The sequence below is a fragment of the Rousettus aegyptiacus genome, unplaced genomic scaffold, assembly GCF_014176215.1.
Source record: "Rousettus aegyptiacus isolate mRouAeg1 unplaced genomic scaffold, mRouAeg1.p scaffold_m13_p_16, whole genome shotgun sequence".
Taxonomy (NCBI): domain Eukaryota; kingdom Metazoa; phylum Chordata; class Mammalia; order Chiroptera; family Pteropodidae; genus Rousettus; species Rousettus aegyptiacus.
This window is the reverse complement of record NW_023416291.1, coordinates 42,805,063-42,832,811: the sequence shown is the minus strand read 5'-3', so window position 1 is coordinate 42,832,811 and position 27,749 is coordinate 42,805,063. Positions and strand designations below refer to the sequence as shown.

Here is a 27,749-nt window from a genome sequence, read left to right as displayed (position 1 = left end):
TCACTTCCATTTAACTTAATATTTATTTTCATTTTATATCCAGATGTCACATTTTCTACATTAAAATATAATCATGCTGACTCCCCCAACCCCGTCACCCCCTCCAGAAAAAACTTTACACCACTTGAAGGATGGAATGCACAAAGAAGTTGCTATTGCACCCAAGTCACGACGGACGCAGAGACCACACGGCAGAAGGGCGGGGTGCACAGAAGGCCGCTGGGGCTCACGGCAGGGAGGAGCAGGGATCGGAAGGCGAAAGCTGTTAAATGCTATTACTTGTGCCACAAAATTACCCTGAAGGAGCGGAGACAGGTCAGAAAGCAGGACCAAATACAGGGTTTTCCAAAGGCTGCTCTCTAACAGAGTTTAAAATATCCACACCCAGGAGGGCTTCCTCCCCCCTATCTTGCCTTCAGCATCTGCAAACATGTTAGAAACTTACACCACTGTTAGCATGTCCAAATGAAAAATGGGTTTAGGTTTTTCTTCTTTTTATCATACCCCAACTCTTTCCAATCAACTCTACTAGTTATTTTAATTATGATTCCTCTGCATGGGAACCCAGTAAGGGTCCCAGTAAGGGTCAAGACAAGGCAGCTCACTACTATCAGATCAACGCCAGCTGTGCGAAAGCTGCATGATTCTGTGTTACTCAGAGGGATGGAGGACAGTCAGCCAGGACCCCCCCTTACGCGTACCGAAGAGGAAAAGAGAACTCCCTTTCTAGTTTCGTCACTAACTAGGAAAGAGCAGGTGGACAGTGAAGACCATCTGCTTAGGGCAGCGGCACAGACCCGGAGGCACACCTGCCAGCCCACAGCCGCTCAGCAGCGCCTCCGGGCTCTTCTGTGAGGATGCTTCTCCCATCCCCGTCCTCGCCCTAATTTGGAGATGAGAACATTTAACTTTAGATAGTGATACTCTTGAGAGGGTGGAGAGGTAAGGTCTGGGGACCCAAATAATGAGGACATTATTAGGCAACTAACTACCCCACTATGTACAAATACACACGTCGGTAAGAAAACTTTACCTCCATCCCTGTAGCTACTTTAAACAAAGCGCTGACGATCCAGGTTCTCTGAACAGGGGATATTTTAAAGTCTGTTAGCAGTTTAAGACATGGCAACACTGGCACGCTATGTCACCTCTCTTTGTCTTTAATTACAGGGTAACACGGTGAACTCCGGCACAGAGGTGCGGAGCGGGGAGCGCAGAGGAGGACAGGGACGAGAACGAGCACTTCGCAGCGCGGCCAGCCAGCAGGGCGGGCGCTGGCGGCTAGTGCTTGGCGGAGTCTCGAGGGTAGAATTCGCTCAGGGTGCTCTGAGGGATCCTCTTCAGCATTTCTTTGGGGAAGATTCGGAGCAGCTGCCAGCCAATGTCCAAAGTCTCGTAGACAGTGCGATTTTCGTAAGGACCTTACAAAAAATTGAGATTGGATGAATAAAGGCAAACTAGTGCCAACCGATCAGTGTTAGTCGGCGCAGGGAGCACGGAGTGTAAACGAGAGACAGAGCTTAGGTCCCCAGGACGGGACGCGACTGCAGGTGGAAATGAGGCCGCAGACAAGCACCACCAGAAGCAGAGAGACGAGGCACCGGGGACAGGGGCAGCAGGCCGCCTCGCGGGGGTGTGTGTGCGCGGGGGGACAGGGGGACGGTGGGGGGGGGGGGATCCGCTTTAACTGAAAACTAGTTAGGACCTAAATACCACAGCAACGGAAAGTAGCCCAGTGTTCTGCCCAGAGAGGAGTGAGAAAAAGAGTTTCCCAGGAACGGAGGCTGACAGAGGCCGGCACAGATGCTCAGAAAGCCTTAAATGCCAATTAAGCATCCGAATAGTCAGTGGTTTCCATAGTTGTTGTTGCTATTATTATTTTAATAGCAGAAGCATCCGTATCATGCAAATAAATCTCATCTCTTAACTAAGGAATCAGAGTGACTGAAGTTCCGGGTTCTTTTCTCTACCAGAAGAACCTCACTTTTAACTTTTAAGGTATTAAGGTCTGTTAAAAAAACAACAAAACAAAAAAGAGGCATACACATTTTGGGGATTTTAATGTTAAGAAAAAATGTACTGCTTAAATAGGAACGTGCACAAATTCTAAGTGTACAGCTTGACGCATTATTCTAAAATAAATGCATCCGTTCTTAATACCACTGAGGTCAGGAATGGAGTATTACCAGCGTTAGCAGGGGTGGCAGGGGAGAGACCAAGCCAAACAGCTTGAAAATCCTACGCAGGCTACGAAATAAAAATCATTACGGACTTTTCAGTAGAGGGACCAGCAATAAAACTAGTACTAAATTTACGCTGGGAACAGTATGTAAGTCAGGGAGACTGGTGAAAAAGCCGGCACTAATGGCCAGGGATGATGAAGCCAAAGGTTTGGACTAGGCCTCAAGACTCAAAGTGTGGTCCGACTCAAAGAGTGGTCAGACATCAGTAGCTTCTGCACCACTCCGGAAGTTAAGGACAATGTCCAGTTCCACACTTGGGCTAATCGGGACAATGGCCATGCCAGAGGTGGACAGAGACTGAAAAGGGAAACACTCTGGTCCTGACCATGCTGAGGCAGAGGAATGGTGGCACAGACACAGGTGTCCCAGGTAGAGATGTGGGATTAGGGCTTCAGAAAGATTATTAAGATCACGCATAGCAATTCAGTCAACAGCACGGGACAGAAGCCAAAGCCAGAGGTGGAAAAGCACATGAAGAACAGGCAACTAGGCCTTTGGAAACAGAAACAATTAAGAAGCAGGAAGATAAGCGATCAGAAAAGGAGATGAAAACAGATAAACCAGAAAGGCCCCAAAGCCCGAAAGCCAGGGGAGACGGCTGCAGAGAGGGTGGGAGGAGGCGGCCCTGGCCCCGGGGAGACTGGTGTAGGGGAGGGAGGAAGTAAGGGGGAGCTAAGTTACCAGACACGGACCTGAAGGCGGAGGGGGAGGAACCAGCGGGCAAAGTACAAAGACATGACAGGCAGAGGGAAACCCATGGAGGGACCAATGTAAACTCTCTCAGGCTGGGAAAGAGGCCTTCGAAACTACATACGAGGCTATTTATGTTTGTAAGAAAATAATCATCTTACCCTGAGCAATGAAGTTCCTCTCGAACTTCTGCAGAAATTCCAAGTAAAGAAGATCATCTGAGGTAAGAGCTTCTTCTCCAACTACAGCTTTCATGGCTTGTACGTCCTTCCCGATAGCATAGCACGCGTACTAAAGAGAAAAGGGTTTACAGGAAGGGAGCTGAGAGTCCACAAGCGTTAGGAGCGATCTGGGCTACAAAGCGCACTGCTGCGGCTCTCTCCCTAAGAGGCCACGGAAGGGATTTCACGGTGTTTACGAACACGATTCACATAAAACTCGTATGAAAGTACCAGAAGGACTTTATTACAAAGCAGTCTCACTCGGAAAGGAGTCAAGTTGCAGCAGACATTACTAACACTCTATAAAAACATGCTTTCTCGGGGTGTCACTGAGCTTGCATTTTATAAAGCATTTGAAAATCCATCTTGATATCAGGTTTACCATATCTACTTTACGGTCAAAAGTACTTTTCTTTATTTGTGCCTAGTGTACGGTCTCCCATCACCATAGAAACCAAGGACTTCACAGAATATATAAGGCTACATCCCTTAGTGTTCCAGTGACTGCTTAACATGCTATGCAAGAAACGAGAGTGCCCTTTCAGGAACACTGCAATCATTACTGCGGTTACAAACAAAAACTTAAAACGGCCTTATGGCTCGGTGTTTTATAATCTACCTTATACAGCATTAGATGTGGCTTTCAAGCGTATGGCTTTTAATCTTGGTTATCAGCAGCATCTATCCTCATGAAAAAAGACTGCCTGGTTCCAGTGAATGCTTATGCATTCCACATAAACCTGTACTAGCATCCTGCGTGGACACAGAGGCAGGGAGAAAAGTGAATGGGAGGATAAGAGGTCTAAGGTGGCGGAGAGAATGGACGATGGAAGGTATTCAGCACCGCCCTTGGAGGACACACGTACCAGCTGGTTGGATACGTCGGCATGGTCCTTTCTGGTCATACCTTCCCCAATAGCAGACTTCATTAACCGTGACAATGACGGCAACACATTAATAGGCGGGTAAATCTTAGGGAGAACGGGAGGGGGAAAACATTATATTTAAGTACAAAATTCAAACTTTACTGGTAATAAAGAAACATTTTGCAACTCATTATTATTCCTTAAATTACATAAAAGAACTACATTCATTTCCTTGATGAGTTCTAATGTTTTTTTGGTAAGAAACACTTTATGGCATAGTATTTCTTTAAAAAAACAAATCTCAAAAGTGAAATCTATAAAACAGTGCAAGATTATATTGAAAAACTGAATTTTCAGTATCTGCCTATAGTATCAAAACTAAATGGTCTTCTGAATTCTGACTCAAAATCATACAAAATAAAAAGAATAACGACTCCACCTAAAAGCTGGTATGAAGCTGGCATCTATTATAGAAGCCTCAAAAATCTGTTTTTGATTATTTGACCATAAAAAAGCATGAAATCTTGTCATTTGTGACAACATGGATGGACTTTGTCGGCATTACGCTGAGTGAAATAAGTCAAACAGATAAAGATAAATACCATATGATCTCACTAATATGTGGAATCTAAAAAAAACGAAAGCAAACAAAAAACCGTGAGCTCGTGGATGCAGACTGGCAGGGAGTGGCAGTGGGGAGACAAGAGGCGTGAAGGGGGCGAAAGGTAAAGTCCCAGTTATAAAACGATTACGTCATGGGGATGTAAAGCACAGCATGGAGATCATAGTTAATAAAACTGTATGGCATGTTGGAAAGTAGCTAGAAGAGTGGATCTTAAAAGTTTTCATCACAAGAAAAGAAACTATAGCGATGGATGTGAACTGGACCTGCGGTGGTGATCATTTTGCAACATATACAAATGCTGGATCATTATGCTGTACACCTAAAACTAATTATCCCTCAATAAAAAAATTAAAAAATCTGTTTTTGTATTAATAAAACAAGATTGGTAGATTGTACTGTTATGCCATAGAACACCCACAAAAGTTCTTTGAGACAACTAACTCCATTTTAAGGTAAATAAAGAAAAGTGGAAATTTAATTAATTCTAGTATTCTTACCTACACCAGGATTTTGTAGTAAAACTGTCATCTGACAAAGCAAGTTTTACCACAGGCTAATTGATATACAGAAGAGTTCTTATGGCATCTCATTAACATTAGAATGAAATGACAAATGAAACAAAACATTGAGGATCTGCTATATATAGACATGACAATTTTATAAGTCATATCAAAATCAATTTAAGTTGATAACTTCTAAAATAAATAAATAAACAAAGATAAAAAAAATCCTAAGGGCAAAGTCTAAGTCACAAAAGAGAAAATGAAGAGTAGATTTATACGCTTTACATCACTGCCCAAACGTCAAATACCTGTCTGTTGTGCAGCTGTCTGTCCACATAGATCTGCCCCTCTGTGATATATCCAGTCAAGTCAGGGATGGGGTGAGTGATATCTACCAGAGGAAGATATCTGATATCAGTTAAAGTCTCCATCTCATATAAACGAAGGCACAGGAAGTCGACAGGCATTAGCTACGGCATTCCCTGAAGCGGTGTCATATAAAACAATTTCTGTGTAATGGAAAAGTTCTGTATTTGCGCTGTCCAATTCGGGAGCAAAATGTGGCCACTGAGCACATAAAATGTGACTCGTGTAACTTAAAAACTTTATACTTCAAATTTTATCTAATTTTAATTAACTTCAGAATTTAGAGAGGGAAATGTGGCTAGAGGTTACCACATTGAACAGTTTAATTTATTAGGCTGCAGCATAATTAGATCTGTGTTGGCATATGAGGTAAATTAGCTGCATTCATAAAAGTACAATTTCTCCTAGCTATGTGATCTCTCCCCAAAATATAAATAAAACTCCATTTTAAACACCAAGTTCCCTTGCAGAGATTTGCCAATTTGATGTATACTGAGAGAATATTTCTAGCTTATAAGCCATTTAAACATGGAAAATATAGCAAGACTTTCTAAATCTGCTAAATTACATAAAGTAATTTTGTAGCTACTTTCTTGGAACAAATAATTTTCATGTCAGAGGCAGCAGAATATACCATTTAGTGTGATTTATGAATTCTAAAGCTCCCACCTCCTATCCTGACAGACACTTTACCTCCCTGTGTCTCAGATTAGAGCATCTATCTCAAAGTTGCCATGAGGACCAAATGAGTCAATATTTATAAAGCACTTAGAACAGTGCTCAATTATAGTGAATTACTACTGCTTCTGAACATATCTTATAAAAGTGCTTTTTAAAAACTGAAATAAGGACTAAAAGGCAGTAACATAAGAGGAATGCTGAGTCTCACCCAGGAGCCACTCTGAGCACACACAGAAAACACAATAATTTTTAACCAGCCTTTGGTGATCATTCTGTCTCTGAAGTCTTATGGCATTTACTATTTGCACTCTTCATCTGACACTTAAGCTAACCTTAAATTATTGGTGCACATACATAAAAAATATCCAACTAGAACAAATAACTTATATTAGGTAAGACTATAATTTTTAAAAATTTCGTACATCTAGACCAGTGTCCCGCAAACAGCAGACACTCAATAGCACCTAATAAATGAAAATTTAAAATTCGAATTACAAAGAAAAGGATTGTTTCCCCCTCCTCCAAAAAATAATAAATAATAATTATGGGCAGCTTTCAAATTAAATATTTTATTTAGGTACAAATCACTAGTTTATGTAAACTCTTAAGAGAATAAACTCTCAAGAGAATTTCAACTCATAAAAGTAGACGGTCTTCTCCCTAAGAATGAAAGTGCTTACAACAGTCAGGTCTGCTAGTATCCAAAGACCCAAAACTTACCATCGTTAGGCATGGTGAGAATAGGGATTTGAGTAATAGAGCCATTTCTACCTTCCACCCGACCGGCACGTTCGTATATCCTCGCTAAATCAGTGTACATGTAGCCTGGGAAACCGCGTCGACCCGGAACCTCTTCCCTGGCTGCTGACACCTGACAGTGAGACCAGGAACACGATCACACACCAGCACACGGAAAGTAAAGCTTGCTTAGAACACGTTTGTTTGAACGTGCCAAATTACACAGCTGGAAACAGCATCTTTTTCATTTTAAATATTGTCTCTAAGAGACTAGTGAGAAAAACCTAGCAATACAAGTTCAAATTATTTTGCAACAAAAATACTGTCAACTAGGGACCAAACGTTTTTTGCTAAAATCACACTGCCATAATACGAATCTTCAAATAGCTTCCTAGAAGAAAATCTACTTGCAATTTTATAAATCAAAGTTTTATCTTCTTAGTTCATGAGATTTATTTCATACCAAGGATCTTACGCTAAACCTGAAAAGGTCAAAAGAGAAGAAAATCTACACCAGGAATCATTTGATGTATTTTACACACATTATTTAATCCTCACAGCAACCCTATGAGAAAGGTAACATTGTTAACACCAATTTACAGCTGAAATCAAAGGTCAGATAAATTAATTCCCAAGATCACAGAGCCAGGTCCACTCGCTGCACAAAAGAACAGTAACGAACAGTCTTGCTCTCTAGAAGTATGTGTACCAGAGTGTAAGCACACGCATCACTCTTCATCCACCAAGAACCCAAAAGCATTAGGCCCAAGTGTAAGTGCCACTCTGGCGCCCTTACAAGTGTGCTACAGCAGTGCCACTCAAAGGGTGGTCTGCACCTGCTTTTACCAATATGCAGTGAAATAATACAGAAAAGCATGTAGAAAACTTTAATGCAATTTAACAGAATAATTTTATGTGTTGAATCTAATTTTTAAAATCTGAACTTGTAAGTTATATATCCTTTTTTTAAAGCTTTCACTTTTCTAATCACTCATTTTTATTGTATTTGAGAAAAGTGCTGGTCTGTGACAGATTGGGGGAGGGGTATGGAGGGAGCCCTTTGCTGAAAAGGCATGGATGGCAGCAGAGTGAAATAAGATGGTGGATCTTAGGGAATTTTAAGAAGCTAGGTATTTATATAGCATGTCTCTTCAGAAGTCTTTTTCCTTTTTACATACTTAAAAAAGTAACTTACTCAAAATTTCAGTAACTTGCATTAGAATAAAAACCCCAAACTTCCAGGAGAAACTGTGAGAATCTTAGTAGCGTTCCTAAATAAACACTGAGTTTTCTGAAGGAAAAGTTTCTGAAAAGGGTGCTGCCAGAATATGGCCTTTATTTATTTAAATACTAGCATCATTAAAAATGAAATTCTGAACAGGGTTAACAATTGACAGTCTGGACAGAGACAGAACTTCCTGGGAGAGTTACTGAATAAATAGCCTGCATCACTTTCTCTCTTTTAGAATCATGTCTTAATCCATGGAGAAAATAACAGTATGACAAATCTCATCCTCTAATCATTTCAAATAAAGTAACAGAAAACAAATTGTACTTTATGTTCTCAGTTATTAAGGTATTCTGCTAATATACAAGCAATGAAGTTTTTAAAACATGATTAAAGAAAATAAAAACTTGTAAAGGGACAAGATAAAAATAAGCAGTTTTAATTAAGAAAAAAGTTACCTCTCGAAGTGCTTCAGCATAGGAACTCATGTCTGTTAGGATAACCAATACATGTTTCTCACACTGATATGCCAGAAATTCAGCTGTGGTCAGAGCCAAGGAAGGAGTGATAATTCGTTCAATACTGAAACGGAACATTAAGTCCTATGTCACTCAAACAAAAAGGCCAAAAACAAAAGAAAATGAGATTCTGGAAATAATAGCAGTGTCCCTCCGAAAGTTTTCAATAAATTGAGAAGAGTAAACCAATCTTTACTTTAGAAGTTCTTAAATAAGGCAGCATTATTTTATGTATTCACGTAATAAGAATTACTTAGTTCTACAAAGTTGACTGTTTTATAAATGTCCCATAATTCCTCAGAACTACACAGTTCTCAAAACGGGGGGTGGGGGGGGGAGGGAGGGAGGGAGGGAAGAAATAGGGGCCGGATTTCTCATGTAAGAGGAAAAGATCATTTATCAAATACGGATTGTGTGCTAGGTAATTTATATGTATGATCTTATTTAATATGCACAACAACCTTGTGAGACTAAGTATCATTTGTCACATTTTCTGAAAGAGGATACTGAGCTTCAGAGACTAAGTGATTTGCCCAAAGCCAAATAACTAGAAAGAAAAGCTGGAATTTAAATACAGTTATCTCATTCCAAAAGCCATGTTGCTTTTCACTATATTTTATATCCCAAGTCTTAGGTAACATTTTTGACCTGAAGCCTGGGTGAACAGAAAGAAATAGCTCTATTTACTTACGTCGGGTCATTAGCCAAGTTCAAAAAGAGGCAGACATTGTCCATGGAGCCATTTTCTTCAAAGTCAGATTTGAAGAATCGGGCAGTTTCCATGTTTACCTAAATAGCAATGACTTCATCAGTGCTGGGAGAAGAAAAATTCTCAGTATGTATTTCTGATGAAGGCCAAGCTATAGATCTGCATTGCTCCTTCTTTTAAAGTTTTAAGTACCCAAAAAATTTTCACAAAAGCCAACAGAATGAACAGCCTGCTTTGGGCACAAAGAATTTTTTCTTACATTTCACAGTCAAAAGCCCCAAATTCCAAGTTAAAACTTCTCTATCTAGAGATAAACTCAACAATATAAGTGTAGTTTTCTACATGGTTCGAATAACATAAGCAATTAATTTTGTATTTCACACGAAAGCAGAAACTAATTATACTTACACCCATAGCAGCAAATACAATTGCAAAATTCTCCTCGCTGTAGTCCACTACATCTTTGGATTTCTTTACCAAACCAGCCTGGCGACAGATCTGAGCTGCAATCTGATGAGTACAAAAGCACTGCGTTGAAATCTAAAACAACATTTCTACAACAAAATAACTTTTATCCTTAATTTTTTGGAATTGTAATTATAAATAAAATTGGGTACTTTAAATGACTTTACCTAACAAAACTACTTTGTACTTTTTGCAAAGATCCCTAAGAGTAGGCAAGCAGACAGACAGCTATCACGGGTGGATAAAAACTCAACGTAACTGAATTACATAAACAGTAACACTGGGTATGTATGTTCAAAACACTTTTTTGGTTTCTCACTAACAGTGAAGCATTTAGAAACTCTTCTCTGTTAAATTTCATACGGAACAGATCCTAGCTCTCACCTCATTGTGTGGTAAGCCAGCAGCAGAGAAGATAGGAATTTTCTGTCCCCTGGCAATACTGTTCATGCCGTCTATGGCCGAAATGCCAGTCTGAATCATCTCTTCCGGGTAGATTCGACACTGAGGGTTGATTGGCTGGCCTGATGCATTTCCAAAGGGGAAAATTTTACTACGTCTGCACATTAAGACTAAAACCATATAAAGCATTTCTTTCTACTCTTATAATACCAGTTATTTCTGAAACCCGTTTAAGTCATTTTTGCCATTAGTGTTTTGTAGACACATGAAATACATGGTAGCAGAATTCGTCTCCAAAGTGAAATACGGGTACCGCAAATAGGAGGGTGACCCCAAAGCAAAGCCGCAGCTTTACTCATTACGTTTTAGATACATATACCCTAGTGGTATTTGACGATATCTTTGATATTTTTTTAATTTTCTTTTTTTACTTTTTAAAAAATTAAGTTTATTGGGGTAACGTTGGTTAATACAATTATATAAATTTCAGGTGTACATTATAATTTGACATCTGTATATTCTATTGTGTGTTTACTACCCAAAGTCCAGTTTCCTTCGGCTATCATATATTTGATCCCCTTCTTTATTTTATATAAAATTTTAAGATGCTTTCTAGGAAAAATAAATTCCTTAATTTAATTAATTAACTTCTTAGTCACTTAATTAGCTATGGAATGTATCGTTTAACTACTTAAAGTATCACAAAAATCACTACCTGGCAAAGATATAAGCTACATAGAGGCTATTTTCCCCAAAACACAGAAATCCATTTACTGTCCCTACCCATGATGTCAAGGTAGTCTTCAGCCAGCACCACAGGCCCTCTGTCAATGGGTTTTCCTGACCCATTGAATACTCGACCTATAAAACAGTAACAAGACAGTACGGAGTGGACAAGGACATAAATATTCATATTTTTAAAAAGATTTTATAGAAATATATTGAAAAGGAAACAGCTCTCTGCTCAAATGCATAATAATGTCAACTTACCAAGCATGTCCTCAGACACTGGTGTTCGGAGAATATCTCCGGTAAACTCACAGGACGTTTTCTTGGCATCTATACCTGAAGTCCCTTCAAATACCTACCAAGAAAGAGAAGGAATCAGAAAGATAAAAGAAATTTCCATCATAACCATTCAAATTTTGTGAGCCCTTATAAAGTCTAATACATAAACGTACACTATTTTTACTATCACAAACACATCCTCTTGACCAAGGGTCATGCCTGTAGGACATGGAGCTAAGAAAGTTTTTTATATTTTTAAAGGGTTGTTTAATTGGAAAAAGAAAGAAAAAGAAAAAAGGAAAAATAAAAATATGCCTCAGGGACATCAGGTGGCCCCACAAAGCCTGAAAAAATTTACTATCTGGCCCTTTACAGAAATTTTGCTAACCATGCTCTAAGCAACTTTTTAGAGAAATATGCCATTCCCATAATCAATAATACTAAAAACTAGGAATTATAGAAGACAATTTAAAGAAACAGATGCATATCTCGCTTTGGTTTTACCCCATAAACTGAATTCTGCTCTTCATCTCTCCTATGTGATTATGTAGTTCATTTTATCCATTAAAAAAAAAAGAAAAGTCATTTTACCAGTGGAGCTACTGGGCTAAAATCGATGTAGGAGGCTGACATCTGGCAAGAAAACATGCACAAGCAATTTTTCCCCCACAGCAAATAATCAGTCTCTAAAGCTATACTTAGTCAATGACACCTAGAAAAAAACAAGTGGTGCTCCTTACATTTTTGTGACTAGGGAATATGTCTACTGGCCAGGTCCTGAAAGTGATGCTTACCTGAACCACTGCTTTGGAACCACTGATTTCTAGAACTTGCCCAGTTCTCTTTGTGCCATCAGGTAATGTCAAGTGGACAATCTCAGAATATCTGGGAAACTAAATAGGAAAAAAATAAAGGATTAATAACCAATTATAGGATTAGAGATCAAAGTTGGAGTTGGGGTTAGGGGTAAAGGCTCCCCAAACACCCTATACATGCCTATCTTGGTCATGGCATTTACTTACACAGGTGCAATCCCACCACCACCTGTGTAAACACAGGTAAACACCGAGAGTTAACAACGTCCACAGGTAGTTTAAGTTTTAAAAACGCTAATCACTGGCACACACGCTGGCAAACCAGCAAAAGGTACAGAGAGAAGTGATTTAAATCTATGAAAACGCAGTAAACAAATTTTTTTCCCCTCTGTGTATGTGTTAAAGTTTTGAAACTATGGGAAGGTACAAAACTTACAAATAACTATGTTCCCCCTACTCAGAACCAATGTTTGCTGTGTATGTGATTGCTTGTGTGCTTTGGAAGCAGGAGGATAAAATGCAACAAAATAATAAAGATTATAATAAAATGATGTTAATGCTCCCCCTCAATCTAACTACACATGTATTCCTTTAATCCATTCTTAATATTTTAAATGCACATTTCCAAAAAAAACACTGTAGTTTTACATAAATGGCAACATACTAATTATAACATCCTATAACTTTTTTTTTTCCATGAAGAAAAACATCTGCCAATTTTTTTAACTGATGAACCATTGATTGTAATTTGATTTTTGGAGATGCTAACACGTAAATAAATGGGCATCTTAGAATTAATGTCAGGACAGACATAAAATTAAATGACACCACATTTCACTCAGTTGTTCCACTGATGGAGTTCAAGGCTGTTCCAAATTTACACTACTGCAAACATGCTGCAATGAACATTCTTGCATTAGCTCCTCATGCAAGTGTACCCGGGTTTCCCTAAGGTTTGGTTACCTAGTGGTGGGCTACAGGGTGTGCTCCTTTACTGCTAAATTACGCTGCAAAGGAACTGTATAAATATACAATCTCCCTAGCAGTATACAAAAGTATCTTTTCACTACGTCTCTGACAGCTTATGTTATTATTATTAAACATTAATTTTTGCCATTTGATCAAGTGAAAAATAGCATCTAATTTGCATTTTCCCTTATTCTATTAAGACTGAGCATCTTTTCATGTTTACTGACAGTTTAGACTTCATTTCCTATGATTGGCTTATTAATATCTCTCCCTTTTCAACTGGATCTGCTTTTTATTATTCATAGTAGTTTTATAGATTCTGGAACTAATCCTTTTGCAAATATCTGCTCCCAATTGGTTTCCTGTCTTTTAATTGTGTTTATAGTTATCTTATCAGATGGAAGTTTAAAAACTTTCTATGTAATAACTTATTTTCCTTTATGATTTTGTGTTTTTGTCTTGTTTAGGACAACCTTCCAATCTGACATCATAAAAATGGTCTTCTGCATTGTCTTCTATTAGGTTTTTCATGTTTAGGTTCTTAATCCACCTGGATTTACTTTTGGTATATAGTTTTAGCTTATCTTTCTCATTTTTCTTCTTTTTCACATAGGTAGTCAACTGCCCTAACAATATGCACTGAGCAGCACTAAATGTCCCCCACTGACTCGTGACGGAGCCTTTATCATTTACCAAGTCCAGTTCTCATGTGTGAGCAGAGATGGTTTCCGGGCTCTCAATTTTGTTCCACTGACAAATTTATTCCTGCACCAAACAAACCTTTATTCCCCATTATTCTCTCTGATTTTGTCATCTGGCGACAATCAACACTTTTACTATTCTGAGTCTTTTCATTCATGAACGTGGACTCTCCACTTATTTTAAGTCTTTTATCATGTCTTTCAACAGAGTTTCATAGTTTTCTGTAAACAGGTACTAATCACTCTAATTAATCTGGCATACCGAACACTACTGATTTCTGCAGACTGACCTTTGTATCCGGCAACTGTTTTATATCGTTGTTTCTAATCATTTGTCTACTGAATGACTTGGGTTTTCTGTTCGGCTAATCATACCACCAAGATATGATGAGAACTGTGCCTTTTTGTGTCTAATGCCTTTGTCCCAATGTCTTTCTTCCCACAGCACAGTTAGGCTCTGAACACAAAGATGGAGAGTGGGGGGCGACAACAGGCATCCTCATCTTATTCCTGATTTACAGGAAATGATTCCAGTCTCCTCCTTAAGTATGTTCTTTGCTGGGTATCCTTTAAGAGGGTAAAAATTTATCCCATTACTTATTTCCAAGAATGTGTTTTTTTTGTTTTGTTTTTTTTTAGGAAATAAGTGATTTTAACTGATATTTTTTCTGTATTTATTGAGAAGAGTATAAGCTTTTTCTATCTTGACCCATGAATGAGCTGAATTACACTGATACATTTCCTTCTAATACTAAATCGTCATTGTATTACTGTGATAAATTCTACTTGGGAATAATTCTGTTTATTTTTACATAGATATTTTGGAATCTGTGCTGATAAGTGAGAATAGCTATATTTTTCTTTTCTCATACTACCCTTTGTCTGGTTTGTGAATCGAAGATGTGCTAACTTCCTGAGTTGAGCAGCAGTCTCCACCTTCTATTATTATATAATCTGTATAAGATTATCTGTTCCTTGATCCTATGTATATGCTTTAAGTTAAAAACAAAAGCCAAAAATTAAATTTCAAAAAATCACTCTAAATCTGGTGGCTTAGAAGCCATTCCTACATAAAATTTATTTACTAGTTTTTCCTCAGCTGAAGCTATACCCCAAACTTTCCATGAAACTTTTTTAGCTCTCTTAAAATTACTTCCTCAAAGATGTTTTCTGAGACCTTCCTGTTACTGACTCTCATCCTGCATTTGCCCTTCACAGAAGTGACTAATTAGACATTTGTGTATCTGTATTATACCTGCTTTTCCACCGCACTATGCTCCAGTGGGAGAGAGGCCATGCTCACTGTTCACCATATTTTCTATGCTGAGCTCAGGAATTAACATAGTCGAAATATGAATATTTTGAAATTTTTCAATATATGTGCTAATAGAAGTTTTGTGTTTTAAAAATATGAGCCCAAAATTTTATAATTACAAAAAGAACAGATAAAGAAACAAATAAATCTTCCTATATTTCCCTCAAAAAATAAAAGTGTAGGCTCCATTTTTTTCACAAAACATTAACAGGCACCTGCTGAAACCTTGTACAACTTGAATGCTATATAATGAGGCCTTGAATTAAATCGCAGACTAGTATGAACCTGTGGCCGGGAGGTAAGCTTGCTATGCTTAATGCTGAGAGTAATATGCATAGGTATCTTGTCATATACAGAAATACTATCTTGGTGATAAAGCTGAAGAGACAATGTACTTTGCCTTTTCTTTTAGGAAATGTTTTTCAATTTATTTTCTACTTCCAGAGGGGTCACATGCTAACATACTTCCATCATTGTTACTTCTCTCAAAAACAAGTAATTGTGTGTGCCTTTCCTCCTGATCCACCCAAAAAACCAATGTAGAATTACTGTTCCAGAGAGCATGCTATAGAAATTAATTTCCCTGGAGCTATTTAATCACAGAGTTCAGGCAAGCAGCTCCGCCCAGGGTATTCAATTACATACTACATTCTATGCCTTTTTCTAAAATGACACTAATGTGTTTATAATTCTTACGTATATGTGTGGCTACAACATTTAACTCAAGATCCTCACAATAAACTGAAAAAGTAAAACCTAGACTTTGCTTTAAGATTTTAGGCACCATTGAGATACTCTGTTTTTATTTATTTATTATTTGAATACCAGTGTCAGGCCCTCAAAGGTAAAAGTAACATTGTTTAATCACTCATAGACCTTAAAATATTAGCAGAGAAGATGAGACAAATACTATAACAAGTAATTATAACACCGGGCTGTCTATGACAAGAGCCATATACCTATATATTACTATTGTTGTTTTTTTCTCAATAGGCCTGTGAAGTAGGAATGACAAATTTTGTTCTTAATTTTGCAGACAAGGGTTTCTAGGCCACAAACAGAATCTACAGTAGATCCAGTACTAGAATCTACTCTTCTGACTTTTTAACTAAAACTCTTGTCTCCTACATAGCATGGACATTCAGCCCAAGGAATGGTTTAAAAATCCTAACATAAAATTTAAAGTGTACTAAACAAGACTTAATGCCATGTTCTTAACTTCATAAATGGTTAAACGATAATGATGGTGATGTTACCTTAACATGATCTAAGATCACCAGTGGACCATTGACTCCTGATACTGTCTTGTATGCTGGAGGGGAAAAAAACAATAGAAGAGTAAGCTTTAGTCAAACAGGACAACAGCCTAAATTACCTCTTTAGGATTACAAAAAAAAAAAAAACCAAAACACTCTCTCTATTTTATCACACCTATTACAATAGGGAGCACTCGAACAGTCACGAAATTTTTCACTGAATTTATTAAATGTCTGTGCTTACAGAACTTTTCATAATCTACCCTCATCCAACCCAGAACATTCTGAATCCTTACTATGAGTAAGTCGCATTGTTTCAAGGACCCAGGATACAAAAACAAAGAAGGGGCAGAGGCAGATTCCCTCAGGCGTCCCATAGTTTTACAGGAAGAAGGGGAAGTTAAGGGCTCTCACAGGTGGGCAGAGGGTTTATGGAAGAACAAGAAAAACCTAGAGTTATCTTACTGTGGAGAGGAAAGGAAAACTTTATAGAAGAGGTGGTACTTAGCAAAGTAGATAAGGAAGGAAAAGGGAATCCTTTAAGCAGAAGTGACAAAACTCACTCAGGAAATCAAAGAAAATGTAGTCTGCTAAGGTAAAAAGCCATAAACAGTGTCTTAAAAACTTAGGGAAAAATGTTTCATGAACAGGGAGTGAGCAAGGGAATGAAAGGCCAAAGGTCATTTAAGATAAGATAAGCCTCCTTAAAAAAGAAATGTCAAATTACTGCCAGTTTAGAGGCTTATAATTTCCACTGAAAATTATGCCCTAGGAATCAACTGCCAGTCTATCCCTGGGGTAGCTCTCCTTCAACCATATCACACCTCACAAAACAAGTCGAGTGTAATGGTAATTAGGTATAAAATAGGAACAGCTGGAAAAAAATGAAGTGAACGTTTGAAGAAAACCTACTACAAGGCCTAAAATAATTCACAAGAAGCTGTCAACCAACTGGGAATTTTTCACTTGCTTGACTTACCAGGTTTTGGACAGATATTTCTGGCACAAATGTAGACTCCCAAGAATGAGGAAACCATTTAATAACCAGTCTATCCACTCAAGGGGCTCCAGAACTTAAAAACACAAGTTTTTCAACCAAGAAGTAGTGATCTGGTAGAAACACTGGGACAGAGCAGGCGAGCACTATCAAGGTCCCTCACTGTCATACTCATAGGACATTTAAATCCTGACACCAAATATTTGCTTGAATACATCTGTAATTGTAATGATCTCAACAGATGCCCCCAAATGACTCTTTTTTTAACCAAAGATAAAAGGCAAGTCACAAATTTAAGAAGTTATCTGAATGGGTGGTAATATTTAAGAATTAGTCATTTCTCTAAAATTAGAAAGATCCCAGTTGTCATATTATCTGCTACTTTTATGAAAATCCTCCCCATTCTTTTAAAGTAATCTCATACTTTTAAAAACAATTCCTACTCTTAAAAAAATTATTCGTTGCTCTCATTTTAATAGAGTCCAAACATTCTGTTTATCAATGACTTTAAAACTGCTATGTGTAAATGCAAGGTGAGCTAAATTAGAACAATGTTTTCTTAGAACCCAGTGTTTAAAAATACAGAAACACTAAAACCTTTTCAAAGCCTTTACCTAAACAACTGAGGATGGGAGGAGGGAGTGGGCTGGGGAGTTAGGGGTAAGAAGATCTAGTTTAGAGATTTACAATCAAATGTTACATCAATAAAATACTTCAATTCTGAAATTCTCTTTACTTTTTCAACCAGATTTGCCTCTCCTCTGAACTTCCAACCTCTACAACAAACGATGTTTCAGAATCTCATGTTTAAATTCAAGCTCATTCAAAATTATGAAGTTTTGCCAGTCACGAGCAAAAGCATGACCAAGAAAAAGAAACACTAGTCATTGATTTTCCAGGAAGCAATGAATCAAGTTGACTTCTACTACAGAAGACAAGATTCTGCTTCATCAATAGCAGTCTCTAAATATACAATATATGCAGCCTTTAAAAAAATCCAATAAATAACCATTCAAATTCACTTTAACACCATCGCCAATACACTAAATACTTGTCAGAAATTTTTATTTAACTTCCATAATAGGACTGAGTTAACTAATATTATTCCAAGTTTTAGAAGAAAATAAAATGATTCACAGACATTAAGTAATTTGCCCAAGGATGTAAATAGCCTGGCTCCAGAGTCACTTGTTCTATAATTCTGTACTGCAGCGCAAATTCTAAAACTGAACTGATCATTTTTTGTGGTCTGGTACACTCATAATTATCTAGAATTATGTAGTTGTGTCACTCAAAAATAATTTCACCAGTCTGTGTCTTTAGCTATGAAAAAAATGTTACTGTTACTATTTAGCGCACTGGACAATGATTCCCTTGTGTCCACGTTTTGTCGTTACTGCAAAACAATCTTTCTCCAGTGGAGTTCAGCCACTGGAGAGTTTACGCAGAGGAGAGAACCTAATGGAGATACTTCGGCGGTTTTCCCTCCCTGGAAAGCACAAAAAACAGGAGACGGCTGCTGATACAAATCAGAGGTTAAGCAACATGTTTGGTTTAAACTAACATATACAAACTAAACTAGTAAGCGTTATAATCCAAACTAAATTTAAAAAATCACCAAACAAGTATCTGGAGAGTGTTTCTCACTTTTACAGAGCCTCTTTAGATAAGTTACCTCAAAAATGCTGAGAGGTAGGCAAGGCTGATGGTACACTCGCTCTACACTTAAACTAAGCCTCTGAGAAATTTGTTACTAAATGGGAAAAGCCAGGATTAGGATTAGTTTTTTTGTCTGTTTTGTTGGCCGCTTCTTGTTCCTAATTCTAAAGTTAATACTCTGTGATCCTACAATATTTTTGAACTTAGTCTCCAGTATAATTAAAAAACATGGAGATGACACAATTCTGAGAACTCGGACTACAAATGTTAGAAGATGGTTTATACACAAACTATAGCTCTTTTTCATAATAAAATTATTTGCAAAAAATAAAAATAAAAAGGCAGAGAAAATGATATCAAACACTACCTTCTATTCTAGCTCTCAAATACTCACCCAGCTTCCTCATCATTACCACAGACAGTCCAAAACAGAGAAAACAATTTAGAGTAAGGCTGCCAAAGACATTAAGCTGTTCTTTAAAAAAGTGAAAACCCATTCACAAATTACATAATCATTTCCGTTTACCAAAATATTGACCATTCTTTTCTTTAAAATTTCCAAATGAACAAGACCTTGGGTCTGCAGGGGATGATCAAAATTTCTGACAACACAGCAGATACGTGTTTACATTACATGCCAAACGCATTTTACAACCAAGAAGTCACATGTTTGAGTCTGAACTGTCAAGCAGGCAATACATATCTATGGAGTACCATTTAAAACCAAACTCTACAAAGGTTTTAAGCAGCACGTATTTTGTCAGATGACATCCTCTTCCTCCTGCAGGATATGAGATTGTTCAACACTACTTAACCCCACTTAATGATTGTGAAATTTTTAGAGAGAAAATTCAAAAGCCATTGCACCATAAGAGATCTAGTCCTTCAGCCTCCACCTTATTAGCAAAACAGAAATCCAGAGCAATCATCTTCCATTGTGCAAGAAGAGTAGATACCCACCCCTTGAGCAGGGGGCACTGAGGGAGAAGTTCTAGAAAAAGTCAGCCCTTTCATTATTCTCAGGCTAGCTCTGCTTTATGATGTAAGAAACATGAGGTTAATTGATCTAGGGTCTTAAGAACAATGGAGATTATCTAATTCAAAATGTTTAGCATCCAAAAAGAACCTCGCTCAAAGTTTAAAAAGAAATCACGTTTTCTTTCCTGTGACTTTAGAAACTTAACTAAAGTGCTCAAGATTATGTCAAGCCTGCATATTTCATTTCTCATTCCTTAACAGCCCCATAATTCTGAAGTTGTTTTAAAACAGGATCCAATCTGTACAGTGGAGCTGCTGATATAACTCCATTCCTTCATTGGAAAAACACAAAACTATAACATCGCCTAAGAAAGTATTATTAATCTTTAATTAGAAAAATTGAGAAGTTAATCGACATTTACTCAGAAGCAATTAAAAGTGTTGACTAGAAACAGGAATGTGGCAATATAGGAAAAATATGATAATCTGCAAATGCAGTAGGCCTACGTATATCATTTATGATTTTTAGAATAACCCAGCCACAGAAGGGGAATTCACCTCAACAAGTATCCCAACTCCCTACTCTGATTCCATCCACGTTAAGAATCTACCCACTCTACTATTAAAGCAAGGGGTTTAAATGCGAGTTATACAACAAATTACAAGACACTGTACTTCCTTCTGTGTGTCAAGCACTGTGCTAGGCACTGAGGATACAAAAAGAATTGCTGACCCCTAATGGTTCGGTTTTAAGCATTACGTTCCAACAATTTTGTCAGGAAGAATATCATCTGCAAAAGTTCTTCAGTCACTGACTAGGCACAGAGAACACTTAAAAATCATGTTCATCTCCCTTAAGGCTTACAACCTTAATCATGGAGAACTCTTTAAACATTATTATTTCAGTTGATACTCTCTGAATTGACATTAAGTAACTGTATGAAAACTGACTATTGTATCTTTATCATCTTTTCCTAGAAGCATAACGAATGTCTGTGTTCTAATCAAAGAAAAGCAAAGAATACAAATGCAATTTATAAAAGAGAAGTTATGATTGTTAGGCATAAATTTATTGTCAAAACCTATATAAGAATGCAACATCTGTCAACTTCATAAATCATTTACATCAGCTCATACAAACCCCGAATAGACATTCTCTAATTCAGATCATTCCTAATGTAAAAAGCACATCTCAGCAAACCGTAGAATCAAGTGTTTTCCTCTCTCCTCACACTGCAGTGCTGTCACGTGACCCCGTGACATATCAGGATGGGATTAGTCAGGCAGGAGAGAAACCCTTCATCTGAAATTCTTTTTAACCAATGAGCCTCCCACAAACAGGCACTCTGGCAAGAAACCAGTGCAAATATAGTCCTGCCACCTGGGGAAAGAAACAGCAGGTGCTTTCCCAAGTTTTAAAGGGTCTATTTTCAGGGCTCATCCCTGGTTTCCTAAAACAGATGTGAAGAGGGTCTGATGCTACACAACTGTAATGTTCAGTAATCAAGAACCATTTCTCTCCGAATTGCTCGTTCACTTAAAACTAGGTTATCAAGGCCTTTTTGTAATCACGACAACACTTAAACATGCCTTTGCATACTCATACGCTTTGCATATATGCTACATAATACGGACGAAGCTTCTTGGCGTCCCCAAGGCGGCCTTGCACTACTCAACCAAGTTAGGGTAACTGGTCAGAAAAAGAAGAGGCAATGGCTAGGAAACCTCGAATTTTAGGTGTCGAAAGCCTGGCAAGCCCTGTCCGGGTTCTCACTGTAAAATGAGAGGGTTAGACTAGGTGACCTGAAGGATACTTTTCAGCTCTTGCATTTTCTGATATCTAGGTGTCCTCCCGTGGATCAGCCCCTCCACCGAACAACATCTTCCTCTGGCAGTGGACCGACTGCCATCCACGAACGGCCTGACCACGTCAGCGATGGCACTGTCCCTTGTGCCCGCGGCAGGAGCTCAGGATCTGCCCTGAGGTCCACGCAAGTGGGAGCAGATAGGAAGGGGCGTTCCCTCGAACCCTAAATATCCAAATGAGGTCAGGCAAAGATTAAGATTGGAGAGACAAGAAGCGGCCTTCCCGCAGAGACAGGAAGCAAGTGCCAGAGACTGCTCCAGCCGAGGGAAGTTGGGAAGGGCGGGGCAATCGATAGTCAGGAGCCCACCGACCAGAGGAGAAGGAGAAAGTTCCTGTTGGTGCTCTTGCCCTCGCGGTCATGTAAGGTACACGCAAATCTTCTTCTAAAGAGATACGTGTGAGTGAAGGTAGGGAGAGAGTGAGAAAAAAAATAAATAAATCTCCCCCGTCCCCCTAAGCCGCTGGCTAAGCAGGTGAGTGGGAGCAAGGGGCTGGACTAAGGAGCAAAGACAGAATCCGTCCTGCCGTCCGATACTCACTGAGGCGAGGCTGGGCGAGGTAGTTCCGGGTCGCTGCCAGCGCCTGCTCTCGAGACCCCGCCGCCGGCCCACTGGCGGGCATGGGTAGCTCGGGCGCGGCCCGGTTCACGATCCCCCGCATCGGGCGCAGCGCCATCTTGTCTCCTCCGTCCCGACTGGCTCCGCAGCGGAGCCGCGCAGGCGCAGATATAGCAGGGGCGGCCCGCTCGCCCGGCTCCGCCCATGCGCGATGCGGCGCCGCGGCCTGGCCGCGCCCCCTCCGCGGCTCGCAGCCTGCAGCCTCGTGACACGGCGCCGCGTGGGCGGGGCTGAGCCTGCGCGCCAGCGCGAGGAGCTGACCAGCGTGCTGGGCGGGAGGGCGCCAGGCCGGGGACGGGGAAGCAGAAGCGAAAGAGGGACCCTTGAGAGGAAGGCAAGACCGAAAGGAAAAAAAGAGAAGAGAAGAGGAAAGAGGGAGTCACATGAAGGGAGGAGGGGAAAGAAAGGCAAGCACGCACAAGAAAAGGTCAACTGCTGGCCATTTCATAATGGCATGACATGACATCGAGTGAAGAGAACTCGAGTTCTAAAAGCGCACTGAGAAACAGAAGAAATGTAAAACAGATCCCAGTGATTGTTAACTCAGGGAGCTATGTGGCTTCATGTCTTCCACTTTACTATCTTCCTGTCCACTTCTTTCACTCGCGTATCATTCAAAAAACATGTATTGGACTGTTTTTAGGGTGGTCGTGACGATGGGAAAGATAAAGTGGAACGTATTTGAGAACTAAGAGACAGAACTAATGCAAGAATGACTAGTTTGCTGTGGAACGTGACATCCCCCCGGCTTGGGGCCTCAGTGATTGAACTGATTATAGTGGAGAAGGAAATGAGGGACTTTGCTGGTGGTGCAGGAGAAAAAAAGAGGAAAGTTAATTATTTGGGGATCTGTTCAAGTTTTCTGTGGAATGTTTGGAATGAGATTCCTATTGGACTATATAGGTAAATATCCCAGAAGATGATACTAGAATGAGCTGAGATAAAAATTTGTGACTTATCATCATGTTGGTAATACGGGAATAAAAGATAAAACAGAAATTGTGTGTATTGTGGGAAGATGCTAAAGACCAACTTTTAAGAGATCATTAAGATTAGGGGATGAATGAAGGAAGATATCCTGTCCTCAAACTTGGAATAATATTGAAGTTGGAGAGAACTCAAAACACATGTCCTAGAAGCAAAAAGAAGAGAAAATTTCAAGGAGGGGTGATTGTATAATACTAAAAACCAAAGAGAAAACAAGTAACAGGAGCACTATGAGTATCCATTAAAAGACCATTGTGATACAATGGGAAGATAGATGCTTAATGAAGAACAATAAACTTTTTTACATAGGTGAAAAATTTGGTGATTGAACTGTATGCAATGGTGGTATATTACACATGAAGTGAGCATCACTCAGTTATTTAAAGTCTATTTTAGGTGTGTATCATTCCCATGCCCTTGGGTGTAAATGCTCACAGCCTTCTTGAACCACACCACTGAAGCGAGTATTCTTTCATTTTGAGTGAGATCGAGCATTATTTGGTATATCTTGTAATTAAACAAAAAAAGAAAAGCAAAACAATACGTAACACCATTTTGTTTTAATTCGTGAGAGGGACCACAATTTTTAACTAATGTCCAAAGTTGTGAAGAGTATAAGGCAACAAGAATTTTCACATTTTATTGCTAAAAGTACAATTGGCATGGTATCTAGATGAGCAATTTGGTGGTATCAGACTCATTGCTAGGACCTTAATCTATCCTTAGGAAAATTACATATACTTGTGTGCGTCAATGTACATGACAAATATTTTTACTTTTAATTTAATAATCTTTCTATGTTGTTTTGATCCTCTAATATCTATTTGCACGGATATTTTTTCAAATGCAATGTATGATGGCTTTTTAATGAAAATTATAATACTAGTCTTCTCACGCTAATTTTTCACACCGATAGATAAGTTTTAGATATGAATATCAGACTGTTAGCTATTGTTACACCTTTTATCTTTTTATTTTAAGAGTAAGATTCTTTTTAAAAAGTTTTTTTTACTCTATTCTGTGAACAGAAAAGAGTTATGATCTATATAGTACATAAACAAAGTATTAATCCCAACATTTATTGAACAAATGTTTTAAAAATTTATTATGTGTGCTAGGCACTGTTTTAAGTCCTAGAGATACACAAAGTCCCTGTCCTTACAGCATTACAAGAGAGGGAAAGTCAAGAAACAAACATATTAATAAAGTGCCTAATAGAGACAAATGTAACGAAAAGTAATAAAGCAGGGTGAGGGGCCAAAGAGTGATCAGAATGGAGAGAAGATTTTAGATGATGTGGTCAGGGAATGTCCCTCTCAACCCTCTGAGACCTAAATGAAGAGAAAGAAAGTCATGGGAAGCTTCACGGTACATGTGATCCAGGTAGAGGTAAAAATAAGTGGGAAAGTCCTGAAGCAGAAGGAAAGTGGAGGTAGAAGGGATTAAGCTAAGCAGAGAGCAGTAAAAGAGAGGGCTAGGCCAAGTCAGTAGGGCCTTGGAAGCTCTGGATAGGGTTTGAATTTTATTCCTAGTGTGATTAGAGAGTTTTACAAAAGAATAATAACCTGATTGGGCTTTAAAAGACATCTTGTTTTGCTGAGCAAAAAAAAAAAAAAAAAAGTGAACTGGAGCAGAAGGCAAGAGGGACATTGAGAGACCAATTAGGAAGCTATTTTAACTGTCTGGGTGAGCAGCGATGACTCAAACTGGAAGGGTGGCTCTCCTGCAGCACACCGCCACAGTGCTCTGATCGTCTGTCACAGAACTCCTCACTGTCACGACAGCATTGGCAGCTGTGCATTTATGTTTTTCTTCTCTGCTGTTTCTATCTCTAACCTGATATAGAACAAAGCATTGGCAATGGGGATGTAGAGAAGAATGCAATTAGGAGAAACATTGTGGAGGGAAAAAAATGATAGAGATAAGCCGAGATTGTGTAAAACAAGGGGACCCATGAGAATGAGTCCTTAATGATCTCAGTGCGTCATTAACTGGGGGCCTATGACAATCTGAAACCTTATGAAGAATGTAGGCATATGGCCATTTTCTATGGAGATGACTCATATGTTTCTGTCAGATTCTCCAAAGAGCCTGAAATTCTTGAAGAAAAAATAGCTAAGTAGTAATTGGAAAAATGATATTTCCATTTATAGAATGAAGTGTCAAATTAAATTTCTATATGATTGTATCAGATAGTGAGTGGTATTACTTTGTACCATCACCAACTTCTTAGACAATTACAATTATTTGTACTTTATAATTTCTTGGGGTCTTATCTGTGTTGAGTGCAGGTAACTCAAAATTTAGTCAGCTGATATTGAACATGAGAGTTTCTCAGAGATATTTAAAGCATTACTCTTTAAACACTTTTCCTCGAGTTTTTTGAAAAATATTTTCTTAATACATAAGAAAGACAACAAATAAAACAAATATTTTACACATAAAAAATACAGGTAGAAAATTATGGAAAATTTTTAGTTTTCCTGATAACAAATTTAAACTGAAACAACTATAAGTTTTTACTATATCTTTTCAATTCGCAAAATTAACCAACTGATTTTTTTTTTAAGTGCTGGTAGAGTTAGGGACCAAGAGGTACACCAACACATTTCTCTTAGCTTTGTAAATCAGCCGGTCCTTCTGGAGAGCCATCTGGTATGGACCAGGGATCATAAAATTGTTCATCATGTTTGATGTAGTAATCTGATTTGGTAATCTCAATAATGGGATTATTAACCAAAGGAATATGTTTTTATATTATGGCTTGTTATGGCAATACTATTATTTACTGTAGTGAGAATGAAGTAGTAACCTAAATATCTAACAATAGTGAACTGGACAAGAATTCTATATTTAATGGATACTGACGTGCATATGATATATAGCTAGTAGAATTTAAGTATATGGAATTATTTATACAAAATAATATTGAGTGAGGAAAGCCAAACACATATAGACCAATTACAATAGCGTAAAACACTTTTTTGTACACTGATAAAAATCAGAAGAACTGTGCAGTGATATAAATAACTGATGATGCAGTTTCAGGGGGTGTCTTTTTTTCTTCTAAAATGGACACTAAATATCCAAAGTCACATCCACTCACATAGACAGCATCACCTGGAGAAGAGGTTGGAATACAGTATTATGGTTAAGAGGCTCTGGAGCCATTCGGTTAGTTTAAGTCCTGATTTTATTAGTTCTACAACCTTGAACAAAACCTTATTTGTTTGCTTACTCCCTCTACATCTTATTTGCAAACTGAGGGTCATAATAGCATCTTCTTCATAAACTTGTAAAGATTAAAAGAAATTAATGCAAAGCATTTGGCATAGTAAGGGCTAAATATGTTTTAACTAGCATTATTATTATATATTTTGATTGATGGATTGCTTGATCAAACGTTTACATGTTAATCACTATGTGTCAGGCTGTTTTCTAAGGGCTTTCATAAATGACTTATATTCCTGACTAGTTTGTTTTAAGCTGGGACTATATCTTATCAATTTCTTGTGTCTTCTATATATATAGTACCCAGCAAGGCACTGCACATTGCACTTAATAAATACCTATTAGAAGAATGAAAACGTGTTACTCCTTTCTTAGGATAAACAGTTCTCCATCAATCTTATATTTTCATATGGAGGGTTTTTTTCTTAAGGAAACTCACCCTACTCAGATGGGGTGCTAATTATTGTCTTCCTGTTATTTCTTAAAATCCTATCCTTACTTTATCCCCAAGGAAATGCTAAGACTGAGTGGCCCCAGCAATAGGGAACGTGTTCAGAATATGAGACTCTAGTCACCAGCCCAAGCAGCCCTGGGCCAATCCTCAATTCCTTCTCTCTCTTAGTCTCCATTTGTCATAGTTCTCAAGGATTTAAAAGAAGGCTTCCAGAAATCAACATCTCAGGCAGAAATGCAAACACTTTTCTTTTGTTACAAATGATTATTGGGAAGAAAATTACAGAAGGGAAGGGAAAGAAAGCCAGGGCCAGTGACCTAATTTTCTCCATATAATGTGCATCTCTCTTCGTTTGCTGGAAAATCCTGGTCAAGGAAAACATTATGAAGAGAAACCACAGCAGATTAAATAAATAGAACTTTACATTTCCGTGCAACAAGGCATAAACCAGTATAACATAGGAGAGGAAATTAATTAATTCATATATATACGTATGTGTATGTATATATATATGTTTATGTATATATAATTTCTATGTTGTTGTGTTGGCTGCTTTCTAATTCTAATTCTGAAAACTATACTTTGACCTCCTGAAAGCTGAGGTCTCTGGTTTTGCTCCATATTACTTCCTTTGTCACTA

At 38.3% G+C, this 27,749-nt stretch overlaps 1 protein-coding gene across 1 annotated transcript; it reads right to left on the bottom strand.

Moving 5' to 3' along the window:
* ATP6V1B2 (ATPase H+ transporting V1 subunit B2) lies at positions 1–22,522 on the bottom strand. The gene is made up of 14 exons (XM_016132465.2): positions 22,360–22,522; positions 16,320–16,375; positions 12,058–12,156; positions 11,246–11,339; positions 11,039–11,116; positions 10,238–10,377; positions 9,797–9,898; positions 9,371–9,468; positions 8,620–8,743; positions 6,916–7,066; positions 5,457–5,539; positions 4,021–4,125; positions 3,095–3,224; positions 1–1,421 (listed from the first exon to the last, which is right to left on the bottom strand). Exons 1-14 carry the CDS (start codon positions 22,493–22,495, stop codon positions 1,282–1,284), a joined length of 1,536 nt encoding a protein of 511 aa, XP_015987951.1. The 5' UTR covers positions 22,496–22,522; the 3' UTR covers positions 1–1,281.
* Positions 22,523–27,749: the final 5,227 nt, after the last annotated feature.